The sequence below is a fragment of the Fringilla coelebs genome, assembly GCF_963513975.1.
Source record: "Fringilla coelebs genome assembly, chromosome: 15".
Classification (NCBI taxonomy): Eukaryota; Metazoa; Chordata; class Aves; order Passeriformes; family Fringillidae; genus Fringilla; species Fringilla coelebs.
This window is the reverse complement of record NC_140041.1, coordinates 2,049,314-2,075,109: the sequence shown is the minus strand read 5'-3', so window position 1 is coordinate 2,075,109 and position 25,796 is coordinate 2,049,314. Positions and strand designations below refer to the sequence as shown.

Sequence of the window (25,796 nt, the reverse complement as noted above, 5' to 3'; positions counted from 1 at the left end):
GGCAGGTTCAGCCTTTCCTTTGGGCAGGTTCAGCCTTTCCTTTGGGTAGCTTCAGCCTCTCCCTTGGGCAGGTTCAGCCTTTCCTTTGGGGAGGTGTGCCTTCTTGCTGGAGTTAGTGTGTGTGTGTGTGTGTGTGTGTGTGTGTGTGTGTTGGTGCATCACCATGGAGATGAGGCCACAGGAGCTGCAGGGTGCAGCCTTTTCCAGGCTCACGTGAAGAAGGATGCGGTAACGGGCTCCTCTTATTTAGGGAAAATGATTTCTTGGAGTAAATAAATCGTCAAAGAACACTTGGCATCAGCTCAGGTGCTATTAAGGTGAAGATCTCTTGAAGGCAGAGCTGTGAGGCTCATGCAGTATTCACCTGCTTTGCTGTGTTGCACATCTGGCATTGTCGCTGTGCCCAGTGCTGACTCACTGACCCACTTGTGCTTTTACTTACCCCGAGATAACAAAGCTCCTGTTGCTTTTCTCCTCCCTTTGTATGTATTTCTCATCCTGCCACAACAGCACCTTCCTGGCTCCCTTTCCTTGCCCACTGAGTGTCCAGGCTTTTAGTGCTTCGAGTGGTTACGAAGCTTCGCCTCCCATGGCTGCTGCTGCTTTGGCCGGGTTTGAGGAGGACGTGGAGGGTGTGTGGCTGCAGTGAGCTCTCCCCCATGCAGAAATGCCTCGCTGGGTTGAGCACATCCCAAAACCCTGGTCTGGTCATGCAGACATTCTTGGGGGGTTGGGGACGCTGCCCTTTCTGTGTGCCTACCCCTGGCACACTCTTTCCTTTCTAGTTTCTGGTACACAGAACCCTCCCAACAAGGTCTGGAAGGGCCCTGTGGCAACTCTGCCTCATTGCTTCCACATCTTATTCCAGACTTCATCTGTAAACATCTCTTTGCCCTTGCTAAAAACACTGTCTCTTAATTTCTCTCTGCAGGAGTATTATTTAATTTGTAACAGTTTTAGGACGTTATTTGAAAAATCCGATATGAAGCTGTATTTCATTTACTGTAATGATCCACTAATGCAGGCATATTTCAAAGGCAGGCGATGCAGTACTGTGGGGTTTAATTAAATTTTGTTTTTCAACTGAGCATCAATAGACAGACAATAACAAATGGTGGACAATATGCATACAGAACAAAGTCTCTTCATTTTCCTTTTCAAAACTGTGGAAGTGAAAATGTATAGCCCTTAAAATGGACTTGGCCTGCTCACAACTGCTGCTTTAGTGTAGTTAACTCACTTCAGGAGGAGTTTTTTCTTCTTACTCTGCCTTAATTAATTTTCTTGCTCTCTTCCTGCCCACAAAATAAACTCTTACACTGTGGAAAATTTCCAGCAGGAGCCGTGGGTGATCTAAGTGCTTCTGCAAGTTCTGCATGTAGTTTTGAATACTGTGTTGGTACCTAGTGTGTGATGGCTCCTCCAGATGGGCCCTCCTGAGGGTGACAGAACAGAAGGGCTGGGTGTGAGGTTCCTGTCTCTAGGAACTGGACATGGCATGTGCCAGCCTTGGAAAGGGAGGGAAAAATGGTGTTGCTGCCATGGTTGTACTCAAATCAGGAATCAGTAAGTGGCTCTGGAGTGCATTTTGTTCCTCTTCTTCCAGCAAGCGTGGGGTAATCAAGTACAGAGTGTATGTGAGGAAGCTCGGGAAGAGTGTTCCACGTCAGCAGGAGGCTTCTGGGAACCATCTGAGTACTCACAGCGTGGCACTTGGGCACGTGTTCTTGGGGAAAGAAATTTGTCACTGGTTCTGTAAATGGGCTCCTTTGTTCAGATTTGAGGAGCAGGGTGAGATGGGGTGGCTGAGGCAGACTTGGTTTCTCCAGGTGTCTAGAGAAATTACCGTTGTTCAGGAACAGAACCAGAGTTTGCTGAGGAACCCAATGCGAGTGTAACTCCACTGCACTCCAGCCCTTTGATTCTCTCAGAAATCTCTCAAAGGCAGAGAGCTGAAAAAAGCATTAATTTTTCAGAGGAAGAGTCTCCATTCAGAGATGTGAGTTCAAGCCATGTCCTGGGTTGATGCCTAAAGCTTTGCCTGCTTAACCTGCCTTCAAAGGCTGGGAGCAAGGGCTGTGCCTGCAGCTGGCACTGCTTTCCGCCACTGAGCTGGGCTGGAGCACAGTCCAGAGGGCTGCTGGCTGGAAACTGGAGCATGGAAAGGCTGGGAATCTGTGGAACCTGACTCCTGATGTCTGTGCAGCTGTAAGTGCCTGAAAAGCATGGCTGGAAATGACAGACTGGAGTCTGTAACCTCCTCCTCCTCCCGGGATCTCGGTTTAACACTTGCCCTGTTCCAGGCACAGCCTGTGTTTGCTCCTTGCTGGAAGTGAGTCCTTTGCAGCTCTCCTGGTGCCTGGGCCAGCTGAGGATTGTGTTCTGAGCTGGGTGAGCGGCTCCTGGAACAATGGATGGGGTCCTGTGCTCCTGCCAGTCCCTGTGGCTGGAGAGGAGTCTCGGTACAGATAAAAGGGGTATAAATATAACTTGTCATCAGGCAACAGTTCCTCTTTAAATAAACTGGGAAAACCCCACACAGCTGAGGTTTGTACTGTCCCTGCTAATGCTGGGGGAATGCCCCATGCCTGATTCCTTGTTCTTCCCTTGTTCCTTGCTTTAGGCTGCCAGATTTCCCATTTGCTCACTTCTTTTTGTTGATAGGCAGTGCCAAGGTTCTGTTGCTGGGGTTTGGAGCAGAAGGTTGCTTTCTGGTGACTTGAAGCAACACGTCCAGCTTCTCCTGTGGTTCCTTTGCATCTCCTGCCTTTCTCCCTGTGGCTGCTCTCACTGTGCCATAAACTAATCTCCTTCCAGCCAGGAACCTCCAGCCTCTTCAGACTCACTTTTATGGGGCCATTATCCATCATCTATAGAAGGAGAGGCTTTCCTGGCTCAGGGCAGGGCTCGGGTGGCTGCTCCCAGAGCACACTGGCTCATCTGGAGCTAGCAGCTGAGCCCTGGGCTGAGGGATGTGCCCTCTGTGCTGACCAGGGAGGGCTTGAGCCTGGTCTTTGCAGGAGCAGGTGAGTGATTTGAGATCCTCACAGTACTGCTGGCATGACTTTTTCTTGCAGAAGTGCCCACAGCAGTTTTAGGGGTTTGTTCTGCCCAGCAGGATCACAGACAAGGACATGCCTGGACCGCGTTCTTTAGTGGTTCTTGCAGGACTGTGCAGCAAACAGGACCTGCAAGGGGCCTCAACACAAGGGCACAAGCCCAATGCATGGGAAACTGCAATGGTGCTTGGGAGTGAACAAAAATCAGTCTCTAGGACTATTTAAAATGAAAAAGTAGTAATCTGTAATTCAGTTTTGAGGGAATTCTTGTAGCAGGAGAGCATGTGCTGGCTGGGAGGGAAGATGCACTTGCTCTGACAAGTGATAATCCATTGCAGCCCATTCCAGACACCTGACAGATACCAGCCTTCCTCAGGCCTCCCTGGGATGAGCGAGGTGCTGTGCCACTGGATGAGGAATTGGAGTTTCTGGACTATGTGCAGTGATAATTTAAACCAAATCCTTGTTCCTAATGGGAACTGCTGGTGGCTGCCTGGCGTGGGGGTGCTGCACGGGAGCTGATGTCTCACAACAAGTGTGCTGGGCTGCACAAGCACTCACGGCTGACACGGGCCGGCTCGCTTCCTTGGATTTCTCCTTTGGAGTTTGGCAGCCGTCTGCTTCAGGGAGCACAGTGGCCTCATAAGAGTTTATTTGATCTGACACATGACAAATTGTTTCTGCTGGCGGCTACTTGAGGCACAGTCTGTTCGCTGGCAGCCGCAGCTCAGCGGGCGCTGGGAAGTGGAGGAAGGCAGCCCTGCCTCCTCCTCTTAGGAAACATCAGCACAGGGAGCGTTGCTGTGACCCCCCCTGCCATCCCATCCTCCTTTCTGCTGCTTGGTAACGTGCTGTTGGCATGGATTATTAATGATGTTTGTGTGCTGGGTGTGTCTGCAGGTGCTCCCGTGGCGTGTTGGCTGCGGGGCAGAGGAGAACCTGTGTTCTGGAACCAGACCCGGTTGACACTAAAAACGCTTTGTTAAGTTCCATTTTTTAGGACACCCTTTTAGCTCTGCAATGAGGAGCAGAATATTACATTCCTCAGCAGAATAAAAAGTACATGTCCCCTGTGAGATAGTGTAAATACATTTTATCTGTTCTATTACCTGCAGTTTTCAGAATATGTCCCCTAAGCATTTTAATCTTGTTTTCCAGAGTTGTCTCAGAGTGAGGAATTGCTCCTATTTGCAACTTTGGGAATGATTACTTGTTCATTAATTTCTTCCCTTTCCTGCTGTCCATCTATTATTGCTTCCAAGAGAAAAAAAATCCTCTCTGTAAATCTCCTCCAAAACAGGGCTGAGTGCCTGATTAGACAGAGAATTATGTGTGCTGGGAACGTATTCCTGGGAGATGATCCTGGAGCTGTGCATGAAGCCCTGGGTGCTGCTGTTCCATGCCCTTGGGCACACAGAGCCCACCAGGTGATGCCTTTTCCTTGATCTTAAAATTAAGAGCCAGACATGGTTAAGGGATAAGGGGTTTTTATCTTGGTGTTTAATAAGGATCTTTATGGTGCACCACTTCACCAAGGTGGAATGTGCTGAAATGCACACACATGGTGGATCACGTATACAATTTATAGACCTTGCAAATTAGCATATTTAACAAGGATGCCTCAATGAGAGACTCGAAGAAATAGCGTGATATCTTCCTGTTTTGAAGTATTCCTCACTAGATGGGCTTAATTTTAGCTTACAGGATGTATTTTAGAGGGGACCTTGGTTTCTCAAGATAGCGTAGGGCTTTCTGGCCTCCAGCTGAGAGGCCTTTAGGATGTTTGGTTTTCTGGCCTAACAGAATGCCAGGCTTATGGTAGGTTATCAGACTTAAGGAATTACAAGCGTGCATGTTACGGGCACTGAGAATACATAAAAGGTACATAAAAGAAAAGGCAAAAAATCCTCATGGCATCACAGGTGCCTGGGCTGGCTCCCTGCTCTTTGCCCTAGGGTGAACACGCCCAGCAGGCAGCATGTGCCAGGGCAGCTGGGCACACCTGGAGCACACCTGGAGCACATCTGGAGCACACCTGGAGCACAGTGGTCAGGCAGGAGCTGGAGGTCTGGGCAGCTCCAGCACCCGAGCTGGGCTTTGCTGCTGCCTTGCTTTGCCTGCAGTGCTGGGGCTGTTACGAAACAGGAATGAGATGGGACAATGAGAGCAGTTCCTGCTGCCACGCTTTTGTCCAGCAGCTAAAAGCCAGTTCAGAGGGGTTTGTGGAAGCCTTGTTTGCTTTGGTCTTTTTTTGCCCTTTCTTTAAGTACAGACTTAAAAGAGCTGGAGACTGGAGGCCACTGTAGTTATTATTTCTTCCTGAATAGCACAATAAATGTACCATTTGTTCCATAAATGACAGGGTCCTTGCCTCAGAAAACATGTGGCCTGTTCCCACTGCTGTTCCCTTTGACATATGAGGAACTGCCCCTGCCTGCCTCTGGGCGCATGGAGATTTCTCACTTCCTCTTTGGGGTCAGTGCCAAAACTTGTCTTGACATGTGATGTGTGTGGTCACTGGAAGTCACTGTGGAGGCTGTCACTGAAACAGCCTGGATTCACAGAGCAGCTTCATTTAGATGGCAGCTGATGGAGGAGCTCTGCAGAACGGCTGGGTATAAAATCTGTGTGCAGGAGGGGGCAGCTGAGGGCTGCAGTCATGGTGGGAGAAGCTCAGACACGTACAGACGTGGTCTGGCAGACCTGTGGTGGATGTGCCATGTCCCCACCTGCCATGGATGCCCAGGCAGTGCTCAGGATGTTCTGGTGTCTCACAGCAGAGAGGAAGGTGCTGCAGGTGCCTCTTTGATCAGAGCTGAGGGTGTGTGTGGGAACAACCTGCTGCTCACTGTGACAGCAGATTTTGAGCTCTTGGCTTTGCCAGTCATCTCACAGCATACACCAAGACATGGAGAGTGAAAGTCCCTGTGTCCTTTGGCTGCTGCTTGGGGGTTTGCAGAGCCAGCAGTGCAGTGACAGGCAGGACTGTCAAAGGAAGAACCTTCAGTGGAGCAGTGCTGCTCACCTACTGAGATATGACAGTCCATGGAATGGCTCTTTATAGGGTGTCTCACCAAAAGTATTTTCCTCTTGAGTGTCTGGATCTCCTGCTCTTGGTCATCAGCTCCAGATGAGAAACAGTGCATTGACTGGAAAGTACTGAGGTTGCAAACAGAGTAATTGTCCCTTGGAAGAGAAAACTGTGGAGGAAACACACTCAGAACACATGTCAGTTCTTCTCCTTCCTCAGAGCAGGTTTCTGAGTGCTGTCGCTGAGGGACAATGGGGATGGAGCTGAAGTACTGCTCCTGAGTGAACCCCACAGCTCTGAGGAGCAGGGAGCCTGGTCATGGAGCCCAGGAGGGACCTGGGAGCTTTACAACTCTTTAATTCTCTCTCCATAACCCGTGAGTGCAGATCTCCCTGGGGCAGCCGAGCGTTCCCTGTGAGGGAGCCCCGTGGTGCTGCGGTTCCAGCGGCACGCGCGGGGTCCCACGGGCAGTCACAGGAAAGCTGCTTCATAACCTCTGCTGGGATTCATGAGACGTTCAGGGACAGGTTCTCCACTTAGTCAACGTTTTATAAGGATTTAAGGCTGAGGAGCTCTTTGAAGCACCGATGCAGCTTGTTCTGCCATGACAAGGTGGAGATGAATGCTGGCGTGACTTCCATTCCCAAGGAAAATGCTCTTTTGCACGGATCACAAGCTGTGGCTCTGCTGCTGTTTGAAGAGACAAGAGGAATCTCACATCCAGGCACTCAGTGCCACATCAAAGCCTTCCCATCTGAAGGTGAGGTGATAGGGAGCTCCAGCTCCACGTCCTTCGTGTTTCGGCAGCAGAAGGAAAGAAGGTCCCTGAACGAGGAGTCGCTTGGGGATCAAAGCTCTGCTTAGCAGAGGCTGACAGGGCAAAAAGCCAGGATGGCAGCAGGAAGAACACAAACCCTGGGGAAGATTTGGGCCATCTGATAGCACACCTCCAGAGGGGCCTGGGAGACCTGCTCTGCTGGAGGAGTGGGGCCAGCATCTCCCCGTGAGGAGGCAGACCTGCAGTGTCCTGGGCTTGACTGGAGCAATTCTGTTGTGCCTGAGGGATTGTTTAATTAAAAAGAATGCTGCACCATCACATTTCAACTGTTTTTCCACACATTGCTGCAAGTAACATCTAAAATAGCTCTAAAAGGCAACAAACCATTCCCCAAAGCAGGGGTGGCAGATGAACAACAAGAGAGGGAAGGAATTATGTTCTGTTTCAGCTTTCTGTGTCTGTGCATTTGCTTCTGCATTTGCAGCCTTTGGGGCTTTTTTAAATTTAAATTTCCTTAGGAAAAACCCTGCTGAAGGAATGCTGCCTGCAGTAGCTGGCTGTTCTGCTTTGGCTTTGTCCTGGGGAAGCTTTGACGGTTGCAGGGCAAGAGTTGCTTTTCAGTCTTGGTGGGAGATGCCTGGACAGAGGAATGGCAAGCACCAGCAGAGTCACTTCTGGATGGTGGGACTGGCAGTCTCTCAGCTCTCCCTTCGTGCTCATTCCTGTCCCAGGGCTTATTTATGTGTTACGCTTAACAAAGGCATCCTCTGCAACCACTGAGAAAAGACCAGTGCAGGGAGGGAAAAAAAGCAAACTTGCATCAAGCCTTTCCTGCAAACACAGGGAGATATTGCTGCTGACCCCAGTGTTTGTAACTGTGGTGTCCATGTTGGAATGGAGCAGCTGAGCCCCAGTGTGGGGATTGCTGTGTCCAGACTGATGCAAAGTGAGGACTGCTCCTGAGGGAACCTGCGTGGCAGCAGGTTGTGTTCATCCTCAGAGAGCTCCTTCTTCCCCTTCAGGGGTAGGTTTGAGATTGGCTTGTTAGGGCTTTATCCCAGGTTTTGCAGCCAGTCTGGTAGCTCCTGACTGGGTTTGACCCACAAGGTGGATCCCAGTGGCCTCTGCCTTTTTAGCTGGGGGCTTGCCATAAAACTGGAGGCATGTGGGAGCCGAGCCAGGGCTGGACATCCAGCAGGCGTCCCATGAACTCAATCCACAAGCTGCTGTGCCATGTTATTCCTGAGCACATATCCAGAGCATGCAGCAGGCAAGCCCCACGTTTGCTGCCCTGTGCCATCCTGCTCCCTGCTGCTCCCTGTCCCCTGGCTTGTCACGGGGAGTCACAGCTGTCACCACTGACTGACGCTCTGTGGAGAGGTGAGAAAATGCATTTTTCATAAATCTCACAGCTCATGGTTCCTGGTGGATCGATAGGGCAGCTGCAGGAGTCCTTTGCGTGCCCACTGTTGGGCACCTCTGTGCCAGGTGCTCTGCAGGGAGTGGCAGGGGTTCCTTGGCAATCCCCATGGGAAACCTGCAGGCTGAGCTGGGGGTCCTGCCTGGGACAGGCTGAGATTCAGCCAGGGGCAGGGATGGTTGTGCTGGGCAGGCAGTGTGGTGTGGGTGCTGCTGTGGGAGTCGTGTGCTGGATCCATCACTGCTGGATTTCTATAACGCTGAGCAGGAATTTTTCATGGTTTCTTAACCTCTTAATTGAGTTTCTTTATAGGGAAGCTGGCATCTGACAGGGGAAGGAGGTTGTTATTCCCTATGAGAACCACGGGTGAACAGCAGGAACTTGGAAAATACAAAAAGCTGTTTCCAGAGAGGCTGGGAATAAGCCAGTTAAATCTTTGGCAATTTGTGGGCCCAGCTGCAGTGGGACATCAGGATTCTCTGGGACCTTGTTAGTGCAGCATGTGCTTTCGTTCCTATTAGATTCTCCAAGCTTGGGAAAGCAGAGGGGATAAAAACACACAGAATGCTGGGAGACTCCTGGGATAGTGTGAGGCAAGGTGTCACCTTGCAAATAGGAACTGATGGAGAGGACAGATCTGAGTGAGGGGAGAAAACACCACTTATTGTATGTGCTGTGCATAGGAGATTGCAGCAAGGAGTGGGAGAAGGGAATAGGTACAGGCAGGATGAGAGGTGGTTTTGGCTGGGATTCGGGGTGGTGGGGAAGTGAGGAGGAAGGGAAAAGCTGTTTCATGTGGTTGAGGTCAGGCAGTGTGACAGCTTTTAGGAAGATATTTGTCCTGAAGGTTCCTGTGCATCTCTCATCTCCAGGCAAGTCCTCAAGTCCTAAATTGGAGCAAATCAGCACCAGTGCTCAGGTGTGGGCCCAGAGGTCCCTGCCAACCCCAGAGCTCTGAGGAGTGAGTGTCATGTGGTGTGCAGGCAGAACAGAGCCCTGCGAGAGCAGCTGCCAGAAATTCAGAGAGATGCACTGCTTATAAATAATAAATGATAAATTCAGCCTCTGATCTCCGAGGCACACTCTGCTTCTGCACGCTCCATGCTGGCAGAGAAGATCCCCCATCCTGGACTCAGCAGTCTGTCTCTGGTGTGGAGGGTCTGAGGGGTGCTGGGGAGGCAGCTTGTGGAATTGGGGTCGTGCTGAGCCACGGTGGAGTGTGGCCCCTCCTGCCAGCAGCACTAATGAGCGTGGCCCCTGTGCCACGGCTGCCAACGAGCATGGGGAGGGCGAGGGCAGCCTTGCTCAGGCTTCAAACCACCCCAGCTCAGAGCTGTGCTCCTGCCCTCTGGAGAGCAGTGTTTTGTGTGAGTGCAGCTTGCTGAATGAATTAATTAAGTCAATTTAAATGATAGACTAAACGATGCTTAGTGTTAAACTGTGTCAGCTCTATAAACAGCAGGGTCAGGGTTGCTGGGGCCGGCTAGAAGGGGCAGTTCTGGCTTTATCCAAGTGATGCACAACAACTCCCTCCCCTGCTCTTGGGGGAGCTGTGGCAGTGCTGGTGAAGCTGCTGGTGCCAAGAGCTGCCCCCACCGTGCCTGGGCACTGCTGGGCTGTCTCCTGCTGTTGGACACATCCCTGTCCTGCTCCTGGCACCTGGCAGTGCTGTTGGAGCTGTGTTAGGTGGTGTCATGGCCAAGCTGCTGCTCGAGGGGCTGATGTGAGCTGATGGCTGCACAGGGAGCCTGGAGGGGTTATTAATATTTATTGTTATTATTTGTTAGCAGCGGTTACAAAGGTTGCGTGAGTGCTCAGGAGATGCCAAGCTCTGTAAACATGTGTTTGTGCCGTGGTTATCCTGCCCCTCCTATCACAATTCCCTCCTGTGGGCTGGTTCCAGTTTGGAGTGGGGTTTCTGCTGCAGGTGGGAGCAGGACCTGCTGCCCGTGCTCAGGCTGGGCCCAGCCAGCCCAGTTTATTCCTGCCAGCCTCAAAGTGTGGCTTCCTTGCTGTGTGGGTTCTCTGTAGGCAGCAAGAAGGTGTTCCCACAACTTTTCCCTTTGTGTAGGAGTGTTTTTAACACGCCAGAGCAGAGTCCTAGTAGGAGTAAATGATGAGGAGCAGGCAAGAAGAATAAATGTTTTTTTAAAGCAATTTCATAAGCGACATGAATGGAATGGTCTGTATGGCAGCTACATCCTCTCCACTGAGATCCTGGAGGTGTGAGGGGGCTTGCAAACAACTGCTGCTCCCTGGGCTGTCCTGCCTGGCTGTGCCCAGGTGGGACCCTCTTGCAGGGCTTGGGGCTCTCACTGTAGGGGGCTGGGGATACCCACTGGTGGAGGCACGGGGGGGCTTTCCTGAGCACAGGATGCCTGGAGGAGCAGAGCTGCTGAGATCATCCTGAGCATTGACCTCCGGTGATGGTGTGTGCAGGTTGTCCTGCTTGAAAGCACAGGGTTGTGCAGACCCAGCTAGTGGCTGGGGAAGGGCATTAGAGCGTGGCCTCCCAGTAATCCTCTGTGGCCTCCCAGTAATCCTCTCTTTGCCCACCAGCTGTTTCCTGTCCTAGGCACAGGCTGAATTTCAGTTCCAAACCTCCTCTTTCTCCTGTTGGTGTAGCTGTACAGTCAGCAAGCAGGAGGGACAGCTGGCCACAGGGTGCTCCCAAGGTGTCTGTAGCAAACATGAGTGCTCCTTACAGACCTGGAGACCCTCTTGCTCAGAGGAGGAAAATTGCAGGTCAGGTCAGTTACATTTCCTTCTCTCTCTCTGTGGCACTGCACATCTCTCAGCCTGTCACGGTGGGCTCGGCCATGGATGCCACCATTGGAAGGACACTGTGTGTGTGTGTGTGTGTGATCTCAGCTTGCTGTGAGTGCACTCTGTGTCCTGAGAGCCTCTCCAGTCCCACAGCCCCTGTGCACGGCTGGCTGGAGCTCATTCCCTGAGTTGCTGTTGCCCAGGAAACTTCCATTTCAGCTGCAGAGGCTGTGAGTGCTGGCAGGTCTTTGTGCCCTGCTTCAGCTGGAGGTGCCTGGGCTGTGTTCCTGAGGGTTCCCATGCCTGCCCTGCCCTCAGTGAGGGATCCCTGTTGGTGCTTTGTGCTGGGAGGCACACGGTGTGCTGCTGGTGCTCCCCCTGCCATCTCGGTGAAGCTGGCTGGACAGAAACCAGCCCTGAGCCTGTTCATCTGCAGACACTTTGTAAGGCTGTAACACTGATCCTGCTCCCTCAGGTCATCCCTAGGTGAAAACAAGCATTAGCTTATTGCTATTGCTTATTCTCAGAGATAATTGGTATTTCTGTATCAGCACTGGGGTGGCAGCAGGACCAGGACAGTGCCTGTCCCCTGTGCTGGCACTGCTGATGCACCTCCAATCTTGTGTCCAGTTCTGAGCTCTCATGGCAAGAAAAACATGGAGGGGCTGGAGCATGCCCAGGGAAGGGAACAGAGCTGGAAAGGGGCTGGAGAGTCAGGGCTGTGAGGAGCAGCTGGGAAAGGGGCTCAGCCTGGAGAAAAGGAGGAACCTTCTCCAGCAGGGAGGAGCCGGGTTGGAGTCGGGCTCTGCTCCCAGGGAACAAGGCACAAGACAAGAGGGAATGGCCTACAAGCTCTGCCAGGGCAGGCTCAGGGTGGGCACAGCAGGAATTTCTCCATGGAAAGGGTGCTCAGGCCTTGGCAGGGGCTGCCCAGGGGGGTTTGGAGTGCCCATCCCTGGAGGTGTCCCAGGAACACCTGGAGGTGGCACTGAGTGCTCTGGGCTGGGGACAAGGTGGGGATGGGGCACAGCCTGGACTTGATGGTCTTGGAAGTCTCTTCCAACCTCAGTGATTCTGGAATTCTGTTTCCAGCTGGCTGCAAAGCCAGAGGCTGAGGAGCTCTGGGATGTCTCTCGTGGAGCAGCAGATCAGAGCTCAGATGAGGCTCCTGGTGGATTTGTTGGAGTGGCACAGGACGGGCTCCGTGCCGGGAGGTGAGAGCTGCCAGCAGCAGGAGGCATCAATGGAACTGCTCCTCTCGCTGGCTCCTCAGAGCTGTCACCTGTGACTGTGGGAGCTGCATTCCCGGGGCTGTGCAGCTCCCCGTGCACAGCTCTGCCCTCAGAGGAATGTCCCTGCTAATGGGGAGCACAAGTCTGGGCTGTTTCTGGAATGTCCCTGCTAATGGGGAGCACAACTCTGGGCTGTTTCTGGAATGTCCCTGCTAATGGGGAGCACAACTCTGGGCTGTTTCTGCTGCTGCTGGCACAGACTGGGATTTCTGGAGCTGTGGAGCAGAACCTCCCAGCCAGCAACATCTCCTCTGACAGCTTTTACTGCCATTACTGCCAGCAATGGAGACTTCTTGGAGTCTGACCCTTTGCTCTTTCCCTAGTACCTGATTTTGTTTGACAAAAAAGGATTATTAAGAGAAAAACCAGTCCCTCCACTCTGCACCAGGGGAATTTGTGCCCTTCCTAGTCCAGTTTTGCTGCTGCCTGGCTGCTGTATGTGCTGGATCCCCAAAGATGCCCTCAAATCCAAGCAAACATTCCCTGTGCAGGTGGGGTCACCACGATCACCTTTTCTGCTTCTCAGACTGCAAGGGTTGTTTCTGGAAATCCATTGTGTCCACAGAACGTTCCATGTGGAAATGCTCTCCTGCCCTCTGTGTGCATCTGTCTGTAAAGAGATGTCAGCCTGTACAGGCTGCTCTCCAGGAGCTCCAGAGCCCCTGTTGCACATCTTGGCTCCTTCTGCCTACCTGGGACTGAAGCAAAGTGCTAATTGTTGTGCAGATGTCATCTGCCAGGCAGGCAGGAGGCTGGAGGCTTGAAAGAGGCTGTGCTGTCATTTGCTAGCAGCCTCCTCGGTACACGTGAGCTCTATTTTTATTGGGAGTGTGCGTTTGCTTTCAGCCACTGCTTTGTTGAATTTCTCTTTTTTTTTTTTTTTTTTTTAGCTTTTTATTTCCAGGCTTGCAGATAAAGTTTGAGGGATACATCTATTTTTCATTATTCCAGTTTTGTTGCTTGTTTTATAACTGGAAAAACCTCAAGCAAACCCAAAAACCTGTTCCCTGTGTAAAAAGCATTAGTTTGTTCTGAGATGAGAGGGAATTTTGCGTTGTGGTCACACTGGACTGAGGTCATGACTGTGGGACTGTCCAGAAGGGCACGAAGATCAAGATCTTGTGTGAGCAGAGGGAGTTTGAGGCTGTGCATTGTGCTCTGGGTGTGCCAGCTCAGGAGCCTGGGTGTTGGTTGTAGCCTGGTTTTGCTTGGCCATGTCCCAGGAGAGAGCTGGAGGCTCTGGCCACAGGTTGGCTTATGAAAACAGGGAGCTTTTCTTCTACTCCAGCTGTGGTTTAATAAGGGTTTGTGGGTCCTTGAGGTGGTTCTTTGACCCTTTAGAAAAGAGGAGACACTGAAGGAGGAAATGGGAGGTGATGCTTTCCTGCACTGTGTGAGTTAAGCACGGGAACTCATTGCTCAGGGATGTCGTGGGTGTCAGAAATCCAGATCTGTTCCAAAACCAATTAATGAGAAAAATCCAGTTGATGTGGCAGAGGTAGCTCACAGGTAGAGGCTGCTGCTCAGGAAGACCCTGGCTCAGGAGTTTTTGGAGGATGCAGAAAAACATCAGGTGCACTGTTACCTCTGCTCCCTGCTCTGTCCCTCTCCTGTCCACCACTGACCAGTGGGATGTGGGAGTTTGCTTTTTCTTTTTCTGGCAAAAACCAAGCAGGGAGAGGAAAATATAACAAAGTGGAGTGGAGGGACAAGGTGAAAAGGTGGAAGGAGAGGAGGCTTCCCTCCATGTCCCTGAAGGCTTCTGGGGGCAGAGGCTCTTTGGTGGCAGGAGCTGGTGTTGGGTGCTGCTGTGAGCAGGTTTTGTGCTTTGTGGGACACAAAGTGGTTGCTTCAAGGAGGGAAAACTCTGCTATCTGATGTGCCATCCTGATGGACAGCAAAGCAAGATATTTCGGACTGTGTGTAGGGGAGGAACTTCTTTAAAACCTGGATAGGAGTAGGAGCAGACTCGATGGAGGGATGAGTAATGAAGGAGTGTTTGAACGGAACTAATCAGTCCTATCTTCTTTCAAAAGACCTCATTTAGTTTAATTTAGCAGCGTGTAAATTTAGAGCCAATCAAAGGAAATACTTGTGCAGCCTGTGTGCTGGCAGGCTGCTGCACTCCCTAGCCCAGCAGAGAGCTGAAGGCTGGAGGTGGATCCCGAGCCTCGTGTGAGGCGCTGGGGGCACACGTGTGTGTGCTCACACTCAGGGTGGGCACACCAGCTCTGTGCCCGGGCACTGGCACCCACAACAGCAGAACTCTTCATTTCCCCCCTGGTGTGCTCCTTCAGGGTGGCTCTGTGCCATGGCTCTGCTCCCTGGTCCACCTGAGTGTGGTCAGAGCCAGCTCCTGGCCCCACGGCTGGGCTGAGCTCTGCTCTGAGCAGCAGGGAAAGCCTTGTGCTGTAGGAACCACCAAGTAAACCTTGCTGACCTCTGCAAAATGTTGTTTTCCTCAAGAAAAACCTACATATGGATTAGAGGAACCCCTGATCCTTGGACAGCTGGTCGTTTTGTTTAATTTGAATTAATGCAGCTACTTCTGTGTTTAAAATGAGGCACAGGCATAAAAAGCCTTCACAGGATTGCAGTGCTTTTTATTTTCCCCTCTAGTTGTCATCCATGGCACTGACACAATGATTTTAAGCAAGTCTTGCAGGTCTCCTCATATTTTCCAGGAGAGATGTTATCCCCTGTGGGGTCAGTAGAAGTTGCTTGGCATTACCTGTCACAAACCCCATTAGCAGAGAGCCCCATGAGTGCCCTGTGCTCACACCTCGAGGTGTTGTGCTTCCTGCAGTGTCACACCCCTGATCCCACGCTGGGTTGCAAAGTGTTGTGTAAAGAGTCCTGAAACCTGCAAAAATGGAAAAAAATACTGTTGGGTTTGTTTTGCTTTGCATTTCAGGCTGGTGGCAATGTCTCCTTGGGCCGGGCTCCTCTCCACCACTGCCAGAGTCAGCCTGCTGCTGCTGCTGGGGTCTGTGCTCTTCTCCTGCTCCAGCCTGGGCCAGAGAGTGCCTGTAAGTTCTGGCTGCTCCAGCTTGATTTCAGACTGATAAAACACTGATGCTTTTTGCCTTTAAGGAAATGCCCATTTATTCTTTAGGAAACATCTTTCTCCTTCTTGAATTATGAAAACAAACCAGAAAGGGTTCTACTGATTTCTGTGTAAATGAAGAATTGCTTGTGTGGTGTTGCCCGTTTTTGCTAGAAATGCTAATGAAAACGGGGTATTGCAAACAACTGTGGCCAGGCAGTGACAGCAACACTTAAATGAACCAAGTCACATCCTTTTATCCTTACTGAACATTTAAACCCCGGCACTTTTCCTGAGCAGAGCTGGTAAACATCAGCTGTCTCCATTATGTGTTTGAACAGATCCAGCACTGGGAGGCCTGGTGGTAAATTTACAATAGCCTGTATCACTAACTCCCTCTTGGATAATCACAGAGCTGTGGAAATCAGCTAAGTAATAACTGCTCCGCTCACTCCTTTTTAGTCCTGTTGAGTCTTGGCTCAGAAAATGTTAACATTGATTTTCATCTGCAGAACCTGGGCTTTTATGGCTGTGATTGTTCCTGAGCTTTAACCATTTGTTATAATTTGAACAATTCCAAGCCCCTGATGCACTCAGCAAAAGCAGGAGTTAAGATCTGGTTTCTCGTGCATTTCCGAAATCGCAGTTGCTTTCCACAGCTGAAATAAAAACATTCTGTAGGTTTGTTATCCTTCTTTGTGTGTTACCACAATCATGGAATGGTGGAATTGTTTAGGTTGGGAGAGACCTTTATGATCACTGAGTGCAACCTTTAACCCAGTGCTGCCAAGGCCACCACCAGCCCATGTCCCCAAGTGCCACATCCACGCTGTCGTTGCTGCTGTGTGTGTTTTGCTCAGGTTGACATTTCTGTTGCTCAGAAAGACTCTTCTAGGCTGGAAACGGATATTTATATGCAGAGCATCCGAATTCTGACAGAAAATGTGCATGCATTTTTTCCCAAAGAGTGGAAGAACTGAAGGCAGAATGTGTCCCAGAATTTCCAGTTAACCTCTGAATTTGCTTATATTTTTCCCTCTGAAAACATCCTAAGGATTAAGATCCAAACACTTCATGAAGTGAGCTGTAACTCCATCTTAATTGCCAACAATTAGGACTAATCATTCCCTGTAGGGTGGTTAACTCAAATTCTTCAGTGGTGACTGAACTGGTGATCTCAGAAGCTGAAAATATTCCCTTCAGCAGGCACTGAGCTGTGGGGATGATGAGCCTGGACCAGTTCAGCTGTTCCTGTTGGAACCAGAACAGCCCAGACCCGGGAGTCAGTGCCTGGTGTGAGAGTACAGGTCATTTCTGTGCCTCTCCAGAGTTTTTTGTGACTCCCACCAGCTCCCTAGGGAGGCTTTCACCAAGGTTTCCCTCACAGCAAGGATTTTTTTCCCCGCTGTTCTTCCCTTGGTGTAACATTGAGCCGCTCGTGCTGGCTGCTCTCCCACACCTCTGCCAGCCTCGTGCTGCACTTGCCATGGAGGTGGTGATTAAATCCCTGCCTCATTGTTTTAAAAGCCTTGGAGAACACTGGAAGAGGGTGGAGAAGAGGATCCTCACATTTGTATCATGTGGGCAACTCGGTGTGTTTTTTCCCGTGTCCTATTTTGGAAACAGCTGAACTATTTTAGCTGAAATCTTCTCCAAGCCTGAAATAAGTGCATTTAAGAAAAAGAAAAAAATAAAAAAACCCAACAAAACCCAAAAAAACCCAACAAACCCCAAACCAACCAACAAGCCTTGAGGCATTCCACTCGTGTGGAAAATTTCAGCTGAAAAAGTTAAAAGTTTGACATATTTTTAGGTAAGGGAAAATGGGGTCTTACAATGTTATACAACCCTAATAATAGCCAGGGCTCCTGCCTCTGACTGAAATACAGGTGAGGCTCTGTGAGAGCTGGTTTGAAACCTGCAACCTGCTCTGGAATAGGAAATCAGCTGCATTGCTTTGTTCAGCACAAATGTCATGCTAGTTATGCATGTTTAACCTTTAATATACTTTAAATCTAAATTTAACCATGTGGAAAGAATCTCGGATGTCAAAAAAAAAAAAATCTGCTGGCGAGGGAAAAAATTTTGTATTCTCAGCCAGCACTAAATTACCCAGATGCAATTGCTAATGAGCTGAATCTCTTCTCTCCAAAAGGAGTTTGCCCTTACAAAAATAGAAGAGAGCGACATAAAAGATGACAGTGGGAAGGAGCTGGGGACAGAGGATGACGCTGATCCTGAAGACCTGGAAGTGTTTTACCCCACGGATCAGTGGCAAACCCTGCGTCCAGGTAACTGCTGCTGGCTAATTATAGCATGCCTCTGGAACCACCTGCCAGCACTGACAGGAGCCGTGCAGACACTCCCAGAGCTGTTTGTTCCCATGACAATGTGCGCTTTTGCCGGTGCTCGCACAAAGAGGAGGACTCAGTGACCCAGTGCAGGGACTGGAGGCCACGGGCAAAGCATCCAAGGAGGGGAGTGGTTGCTCCAGGGCTTTCGGTCACTGGAGCAGGAGGAGTGGGCTGCCAGCCCCCTTGTGGGTGGGGGGCTGTCTCTGTCACTTGCTCCACAGCCCTTTCTCTCTTCATTTGCCAAGGGCCAGGTTTTATAACATTTGTTGGCACGTGGATTCCCAGGTCTGCTGTGCTCCGGTGTGGCGCTGCTCAGTGGCAAGCTGATTAGGAGCTGTCACTGGAGCACTGCACAGCTTTTTAACAATGGGTTTTCTGTTCCTCGGCTGTTTGAAAGCTAGCTTTTATTTCCATCTGTGCAAACCACAAAAAATCTCTTCCCTTTCTTTGGCTTGGTGTCTTTCATTAGACATGCCTGGGACTCTGTGGTGAGAGGAGCCCAGCAGAGCAGCTTGACCTCCGTGTGCCAGGAAGGCTCTGGAGGGGCCAAACCCATTCAAACACACACAGATGCACGTGTGCATACATATTTCAACAATTAGCCTGTCTCTGGGATCCTGAACGAGCTGCTTAATCCACTTGTGCTTTGGTGTCCTCATGTATATGCAGGTGTAATACCTTCCCACCTCACAAGGGTGAACTAAGTAGTAATTAATTTTTATAAAGTGCTCTGAATTTAAGAGCTTTATCCTGTGCTCAGTATTATCATTGAAAGAATAAGTATGGGTTCCATTTGTCTTGAAATTTCTGCCAGATATAGCAGAATGACTTTTCCAAATGTAAATCTTTGTATAACATAAATGGCTACAAAAGCCCCTGCGTTCCACAGAGCTGCAGTATATACTTATATTCCATTTCTGTACCATTATGTATGGAAGGCATGTGGTGTCCCTGCTCATTATTCAGCCTGGCAGATCCCCACCAGCTTTGTTGGAGCAGAACATGTACATACTTGCAATCATTAGAAACCTCATTGCAGGGTTTGTTCACAAGCACCTTCTCCACTGCTCGGGTGCCTTATTCTGCTTCATTTTTGTAGTTATTCCATGATGGGCACGTGCAGTGAAGGGCTTGTGGAAGTGGGGAGCTTGTCAGTATTCACAGGGGAGAGTAATTTTGGTTACTCTTGTAAAGACTTCAGTGGTGTCCTGCCTCATGCTCTGACTGCTACAGATCCCAGCACTGGGGACATGGCACAGAGAGGAGCCTGCCTTGGTCTCCCGCTGCCAGCCTGGGTTTCTGTCTCCTGGGGGCTCTTCTGGAGTGAAATCCCTGTGAGGACTGGCACTGACACCTTCAGCACGTGTCAGCCAAGGCTGGGGGCCCTGCTGGCAGCATGAGCCCATTCCTGTAGCCTCTGGCCCACACTTTCCCAGTGTGAGCCAAGCTCTGCCTGGGCAGGGAGCTCTGGCACAAGGGAAGCTGCTGCTGTGGCTGCACAGGGATTCACCTTTTGGTGCTGCAGCAGAGCCACACACCTTGGCAGATTGTCCCACCCACTGCTTCTGCATTTTGCCACGTTTTCCATGTGGCTGCACTCACTGGCAGCTGAGCAGAGCCTGGCTGGGCTGGGCTCAGAGTTTGCCTTCTGCTGCCCATCTCTCCAGGACACCTCCACTACCTCACCCGTTGTATCCCTGCAGCAAACTAGGCCAGTCTCTCTGGGGGAAGCAAATGTTTGAATTTAGAATTTGGATCTACAGTTCTGAACACTGGGAGAGAGCTTGGAGCTGCGTTTCCCCCATCTCACTCCTGTTTCAACTTGTTCCTGTTCTGTGCTCACACAGGATTTTGTGCTTCTCTACAATGGTGCAGCAGCTCATCTTTTATAGATGTGTTCCCAGTTTTCCTCTGCTGAGTTTCCAGTTCCCTGTTGCTAATTGCATCAATCCACATTTCCACCGGGGCTGCAGCAGTGTCATCAACCTGTAACCTGTCAAATCCCCCCAAATTCAATTGTTATTGTGTCTGTAATGCTTTGGGCGCTTGTTCCTCGCCGTCTACAGTGTGAGCTGGATTTTGATCAAGTGCTTCCTTGCACTTTGAGCACACTTCAAGCTGCTGGAGGTAGCTGGATGCAAACACAGAGAGACAGTTGCCCTAAGAGCTGTGCTGCCTGTAATCTGGAAGCAAGATCAGTTGTCTCTTCTGCCAGGCAGCCGGAGCTGACGGCTCTGGAAGGGTTGGTGAAACTTCCCAGAGCCCTTTAACACTTCGTTAGGCATTGCTTCTTTCTCACTTGGCACTAAATAATGCACCAGGTGCAGGGCCCAGACTGAAGGGAGAATTGTGCCTCAGAGAGGCTTCCAGCACCTCTGCTGTCGGACTTCTGGGCATCATCTGTGGGGCTTTTCCTTCTGTCCATGCTTGGAGTCCACAGGAACCTGGAGGTTTTTTGGGGTTTAGTGAGTGAGATTGCTGTGTCCTCTGAATGAAGGCTCAGACTCCTCATGGTCAGGTAACAGAGTTTGTCTGAAGTTTTGCTTCCTCTGTTGTCTATTTTATTTCAGAATACACTTTCTCCAGGTGATAGTACCCTTGGGAGCTGGAACATATTTTACTTTTGTTATTTGGGCATTAAATTTCCCAATATTTTGTTTAGCATTCCTGATGATGCTTGGAAGTTGGATTGCTCTGACCATCTAGTTGTATCAGATTTTCCACCCAGCTGTGGTGGGAAATTTTCCCACAGCAGTAGGAAACTCTGTGAAGAGTTTGCTGTGAAGATTCAGGGCGAGGATATTAAGAGGCAGGGGTTTAATTGGGAAAGGAAAAGGGCGTTAATCACCCCTCCCAGCAGTGATGAGTGGAGAGCTGGGGCTGCACAGGGCTCTGCTCTGCCCATCCCCGTGGCAGCAGTGCTTTGCTGCTCCCTAATGTGGCAGAAACCCTCTGGCAGCTTTTCCAGCTGACAGTTGGGAGTTAATGAGTCCAGTTTCCAATCCAGATGGACAAGTGAGAACCTCCTCTGCCCAACATATCAAAATATTTACAGATTGCTCTGCAGACAGGCAGCAGTGGGGCAGAGAGGCCGCCTTTGCTGCAGACTGGAGGGATGGAGCAGAGCCTGGCACTGGGACTGGCACGGTGCAGCGTGGATCTCTCTGGGCTTTGGATGGATGTCTCAGGGCAGAGCAGGGAGCTCAGCTGGCCTGCACCTTCAGCTGTGGTTAAAGCTCTGCCTTGCAGAGCTGAACCTGCAGTGACTCCCCGGTGTTTGTGCTGCCCAGAGTCATTTTCTGCAGTGCCCAATTATTTCACAGTTAAAAACCAAGGAGCCATAGCTGCTGCTGCTGCTCAGGCTGCCAGAGTGAAGCTGATGTGAACATACTGTTGGTGCTGCTTCTGCAAAGATGAAACCATCTTATGTTCAGCAGGGAGCCAGTGATACATTCCTTGGCATTTAAACATCCATGGCTGCAGCTCCCGAGGATCCTCGGGCTACCTTTGCTGCTCCTGCTTGTCACAGGTCTTCTCCCGTCTCATTTGCTGCTCAAACAAGGTTTTACACCTGTGAGCCACAGTTCTGCAGGCAGCCACGGCAGGGAGGTGTTTTCAGAGGCTCTTGGGAGGACTGGGCAATAACTGGGCCCAGTTTCACTGCCAGTCTGTCTCCAGCAGATCTCAGGGGCCAAATGAGGCAGCGCTGCTTTGGCTGGCAGGAGGTTCTTGGAGCAGGGGGAGGAAGGAGGCAGGAGGGATCTGTGCCACAGCCCGTGGGGGTGACGTGGCTGCTGCTGAGGGTCCCCTCACACCTCATCTGTGTGCTCCTGCTGCTCACTGGGATGTCCTGAGCTGCAGCAGCTCCTGCTAATTGCTTTGCTGAATTAATCACTGTCCAAACCATTGGCTTCTCGCTGACCCAGACCTAACTCAGACAGTGGTGGGCAGGTCTCTGAAATATTTATGGCAGCACAGTCAAGAGAGGGCTGTGAAATACAGAGTGAAACCACCAGGGTATGCTCGTTTTTGCAAAGTTTGACGTGTCTAATCCAGGAGATAGGAGATCATCGTCAGATCAGCACAGATTTGCATATAGAGGGAAGGCAAATGGAATTTTAAAAACCTCATCTATACTAGATGAAATGCTTCTTCTCCAAGTTTCTTTATAAAATGACTTGTTAGTGATGTGCAGAGGGGAGGAATCTTGACTCTGGAGTTGTTATAATCTTGTCTGGACAGCGACAGGAGAGCTGGAGGATGATTCCAGCAGGTAGGAAAGGCCAGGCTGACTTGAGAGCAAATGTTCAGTGCTTGGAAGCTGAGTTATGGTCCCTGGTAGCTCTCCCTCTGCTTGTTTTCAATCTGACCTCTTGCATAGGAGGCTTTTCATCTCCTAAATGTATCTCGTGCCTGTCCTTTTTATTGCCAGCTGCCTTCATGGGCTCCTCTCTCAGCTTCCTACCCTCGTGAGCTTTCCTTTGCCCCTCATCTTCACATCACAGGAGGCACAGTGTCCCTAACACCTGTGCCTAATTCCAAGTCCTTGGCAGAAGTGCCAGGGCTGAAGCTGCAGGTGCTGCTCCTGCCTTGCGTGTGGGGCAGTGCCAGGCAGATGTGGCACACCAAGCACATCCTGCATGCCCTGCTCCTGGTCTGGGTAAGAGGGATAGTGGGGTTTCTCTCCAGCTGTTGCTGAAAGCACAGGATTTGGGCTCAGGAGATGCTGGGACAGTGAGCAGACAGGGGGTCCCAGCCCCCTGCTCCAGCAGGAGGATGTGTTTGAAGGATGCCAGCTCTGGGCAGCGAGACACAGCATGAGTGTCCTGCCCTGCAGCTTTTCTGCAGGTTTCAGCATTTCTGTAAAGAATTGGGACCCCCAATTCCATGAACTGGGAGCCAGCTTTTGCCCCCCAAATGTAGGTAAAACTTTTCTTCTGTCATTTCCAGAAGTGGCAGTGTCCTGGCAGCCCTGGTGTGGTGAGAAAAAGCCCTACATTGCTTGCTCAGGTTTAGGAGCAGAGCGGGCTTGGGGTGGGTTTTTGGTGTGTCAGGTCAGTCCTGTCCCTTACTGGCCGTGATGCTACTGGTTTCAAACTGGTTACAAAAGACTTTTGTAGTGATGCTCCTTCTGCCAGAAACTAACTGTGCTTCTGAGCAGCCAGAATAAAAGTCTGAGCTTCTCTAACACACAGCCATGGACTAGGCTGTGGCCACTGCCAAAACAAGGGTGCAGTGCTGTGTTTTTATGAGCTAAGCCATGACTCCTGCTAGTGGTTTGTGGAATTCTGAGCCCTGCAGGGTATTCCAGGTGGTCTGGAGTGGTCATAAACCAGGGGATGAGGTGCTGAGAGTCAAACAGTGGTTTTAGTGCAACAGGAGGAGGTTAAGCTGCAGCTTTTCAGAATAATTTCAAACTTCACTTTAATGATGCTCAGGCTGCTGGTGGTGTAATAGCAGTAGACATCAGCAGTGGGAACCATTCCCGTGGTTAAATGTACATTGTGTGGTGGGGGAAAAGTGCTTTGAAAGGAGAGAGGCTGTTTCCCAGAGAAGACATCTCTCATTCCTCGCTTTTATCTCCTCCCTGCCAAGCTGGGGATGCTGTGAGCCTGTGAGCTGCTGAGAGGTGTTTAAATGTGTGCTGGGTGATGAGGAATACCTTGCTCTGGTTTTTATGTGCAAGCAGGCTGGATTTTCTGCAGTAGCTCCAATAACCTTCACGTGGCTGTTTAGAAGGATGAACCTCATTAAAGAAGAGGTATTTAATAACAGGCCTATTTTTATCTCTGTCTTAATCTAACAGTCTGCACATTTATTTCAAGCTTGTAACAGTGCTTTGGAAGAAAAATGTTTTCCCTCCTCTAAAATGTTTTGGCAGTGCCTCCAGCCTCGGTTATCTTGAATTTCCAGTTTGGCTATCATCCCTCCTCCTTCCAAAGCCAGCAAGCCACAGCAGGCCCACAGCTCCAACATTTTCCTTGGGAAATGGGAAATTTCTGGGGGAATATGGTTTCAAAACATGGGACTTGGGTCCCTTCGGAAACAGTTCTGAAGGTTTGATCAAACGTAATCACAGCAACTCCCTCAGGCTTCAAATGTGTGATCTTGTGTGGGACAAGCACTGCAGGCACTGCAGTGTTTGCTGCAGGATGTGACTGACCACACGCTCTGGGAGAGGCTGGCAGCTCTGGGGGTCAGGCAGTCCTGCAGAGATTTTTTTTTTCCCTAAAATTGTCAACTTTATTCTGTAATTTCATAAATTAAACCCTGACCTATAGATATCTTCCAGACCTTGTGTTTTCAGCCCACTCTCCTGTGCTTGCTGTCATTTGCTGGTGGTGATGGAGGCAGCCCCAGCCCCGAGGGGATGCACCATCTTTCCAGCTCCTTCCACATCTGTGCCTTTGGCATTGCTGGCTCTGTGTCCAGACCCTGCCCTGACTCAAGGTTTGCTGGAGCACAAGTGCCTGAGCCTGTGGCCAGGATGACCATTTCTGAGCCCTTTTCCCAGGATACATGTGGCCATATGCTCCAGGAGATGCTGGATTTGGGCCCTGGGATGTGTGTAGCCGTTATTACAAAAGAACTTGGCTCCAGGGGCTAATCCCTGGTTTTTCCTTGCTGTTCAGTCTGGATCATGTACACCCCTTAACCACAGTTTTGCAGCATTATCTTTTTCCATAATTAGGGAGTATTTTCCATGGTCTTGCCCAGGCCCTTCTTCCCTGCAGCTTCCTCCATGGGCTAAGGCCTGACTCACTGAAACTTCCACAGAACTGATTCTGGGTGGGCAAGGACAAGGTCAGAGGGTTTTCAGGCAGTCAGCACAGTCAGATGGCTCCTGTGAGAAATATTTCACTTGCTCCTTCACAGTTCTTGCCTGCAAATTGTCCTCTTGCTCAGATGGGGCTCCAGTTTCTTTTTTTTTCCTCCTTTTTCTTTCCTAAGTTATTCAGTTTTCCATACATTTATTTATAGGGTCACACAAGCAGCAGGTCTGCTTTTTCCACAGATCCTTCTGGAGCCATGTGCTGTGCCTGCTCCATTCAGGTGCAAAAGCACCTTCTCCTCTGAGGAAAACTCAGAATATCCATCCAGCTGTCGTGACTGAGCGAGGCATTTTCTCTGAACCCTGCCCTCTGTTCATTTCAGAATCTGCAGGGAATTTGGGACATAAATTAAAAAGCTATTTGATGCTCCTTGAGGTCTGGAAGCTGGTTTTGCATTTGTTCTTACTTGAACGCACACTGAGACAAATGGCTCTGCTTTACTGGAGCTGCTTCCTTTGGCATCCTCAGGAAGCTTCCCAGTTAAAAAATAAATATGGCTCTGCTTTTCCAGCCCTGCTTTACCAGCAAAAGCTGGGGAAGGAAATGTAATCTCCTTGAGTCTGTCCTGATGTTTGGTAGAACTAATTCCCATTTATTGGAAGAACTCTTCCACGCCAGATTCACGTTTAATTTTTTATTATGTGTTTACATTTTGGAAGGAGTAGGGTGGTGGTGTTGGAAATTCTAATGAGGGACAACATTTCTGATTCAAAAGACTTAGGCTCCTCTCTCCTGATTTTTCTGCCTGCTCCTTAAGACTGCAGGAAGTTTTGCTTGGGTCATTCACTTGCAACAGGATGTTATGTGAATACAGAATTAATGTATGCAGCCTGTCACTTGGAATTGCTGCTGTTCTGCTGCTGGAGAGCTCCCGGGGTTGCAGAGCCCTTGCAAGCAGCAATAACAGGAATGTGCCTGTGATCCTGCAAAGCCAGAGGAGGAACAGGGAGCTACAAGTCTCCCCATCACTGCAGGGTGTGAATAAATAGATCTAATCAGCAATTTACATGTTAGCCCCGGACCAGGGTTTATTTTTAGGATGTGTCATTCAGCCCTCTGCATCTCAGGCTGGTGGTGTTTCTAAAAGCACCTCTAAGTGATCACTGAGGCTGGATTTTAAGCTGCATTTACATTTTGATAGAATCTGCTGCTTTCCTTATCTGAAACAAAGCCCACCTGATCTTCATTAATTACACTATCATTTCACCTAACCAGGG

The 25,796-nt window shown here is 50.2% G+C and overlaps 1 protein-coding gene across 3 annotated transcripts in view; it reads left to right on the top strand.

The window, feature by feature from the left end:
* Positions 1 to 25,796, top strand: part of SIL1 (SIL1 nucleotide exchange factor) — a 181,549-nt gene that overhangs the window by 6,874 nt on the left and 148,879 nt on the right. For 2 of the 3 annotated variants that reach the window (XM_084215792.1, XM_084215794.1), the window contains exons 2-3: positions 15,261 to 15,375; positions 17,548 to 17,683. In XM_084215792.1, coding sequence (XP_084071918.1) covers positions 15,271 to 15,375; positions 17,548 to 17,683 — 241 coding nt within the window. In that variant the 5' untranslated portion in view covers positions 15,261 to 15,270. Of the gene's footprint in view, positions 1 to 2,904; positions 3,027 to 15,260; positions 15,376 to 17,547; positions 17,684 to 25,796 lie in introns of those variants that run through there. The other variant, XM_084215793.1, reaches the window with a different exon arrangement.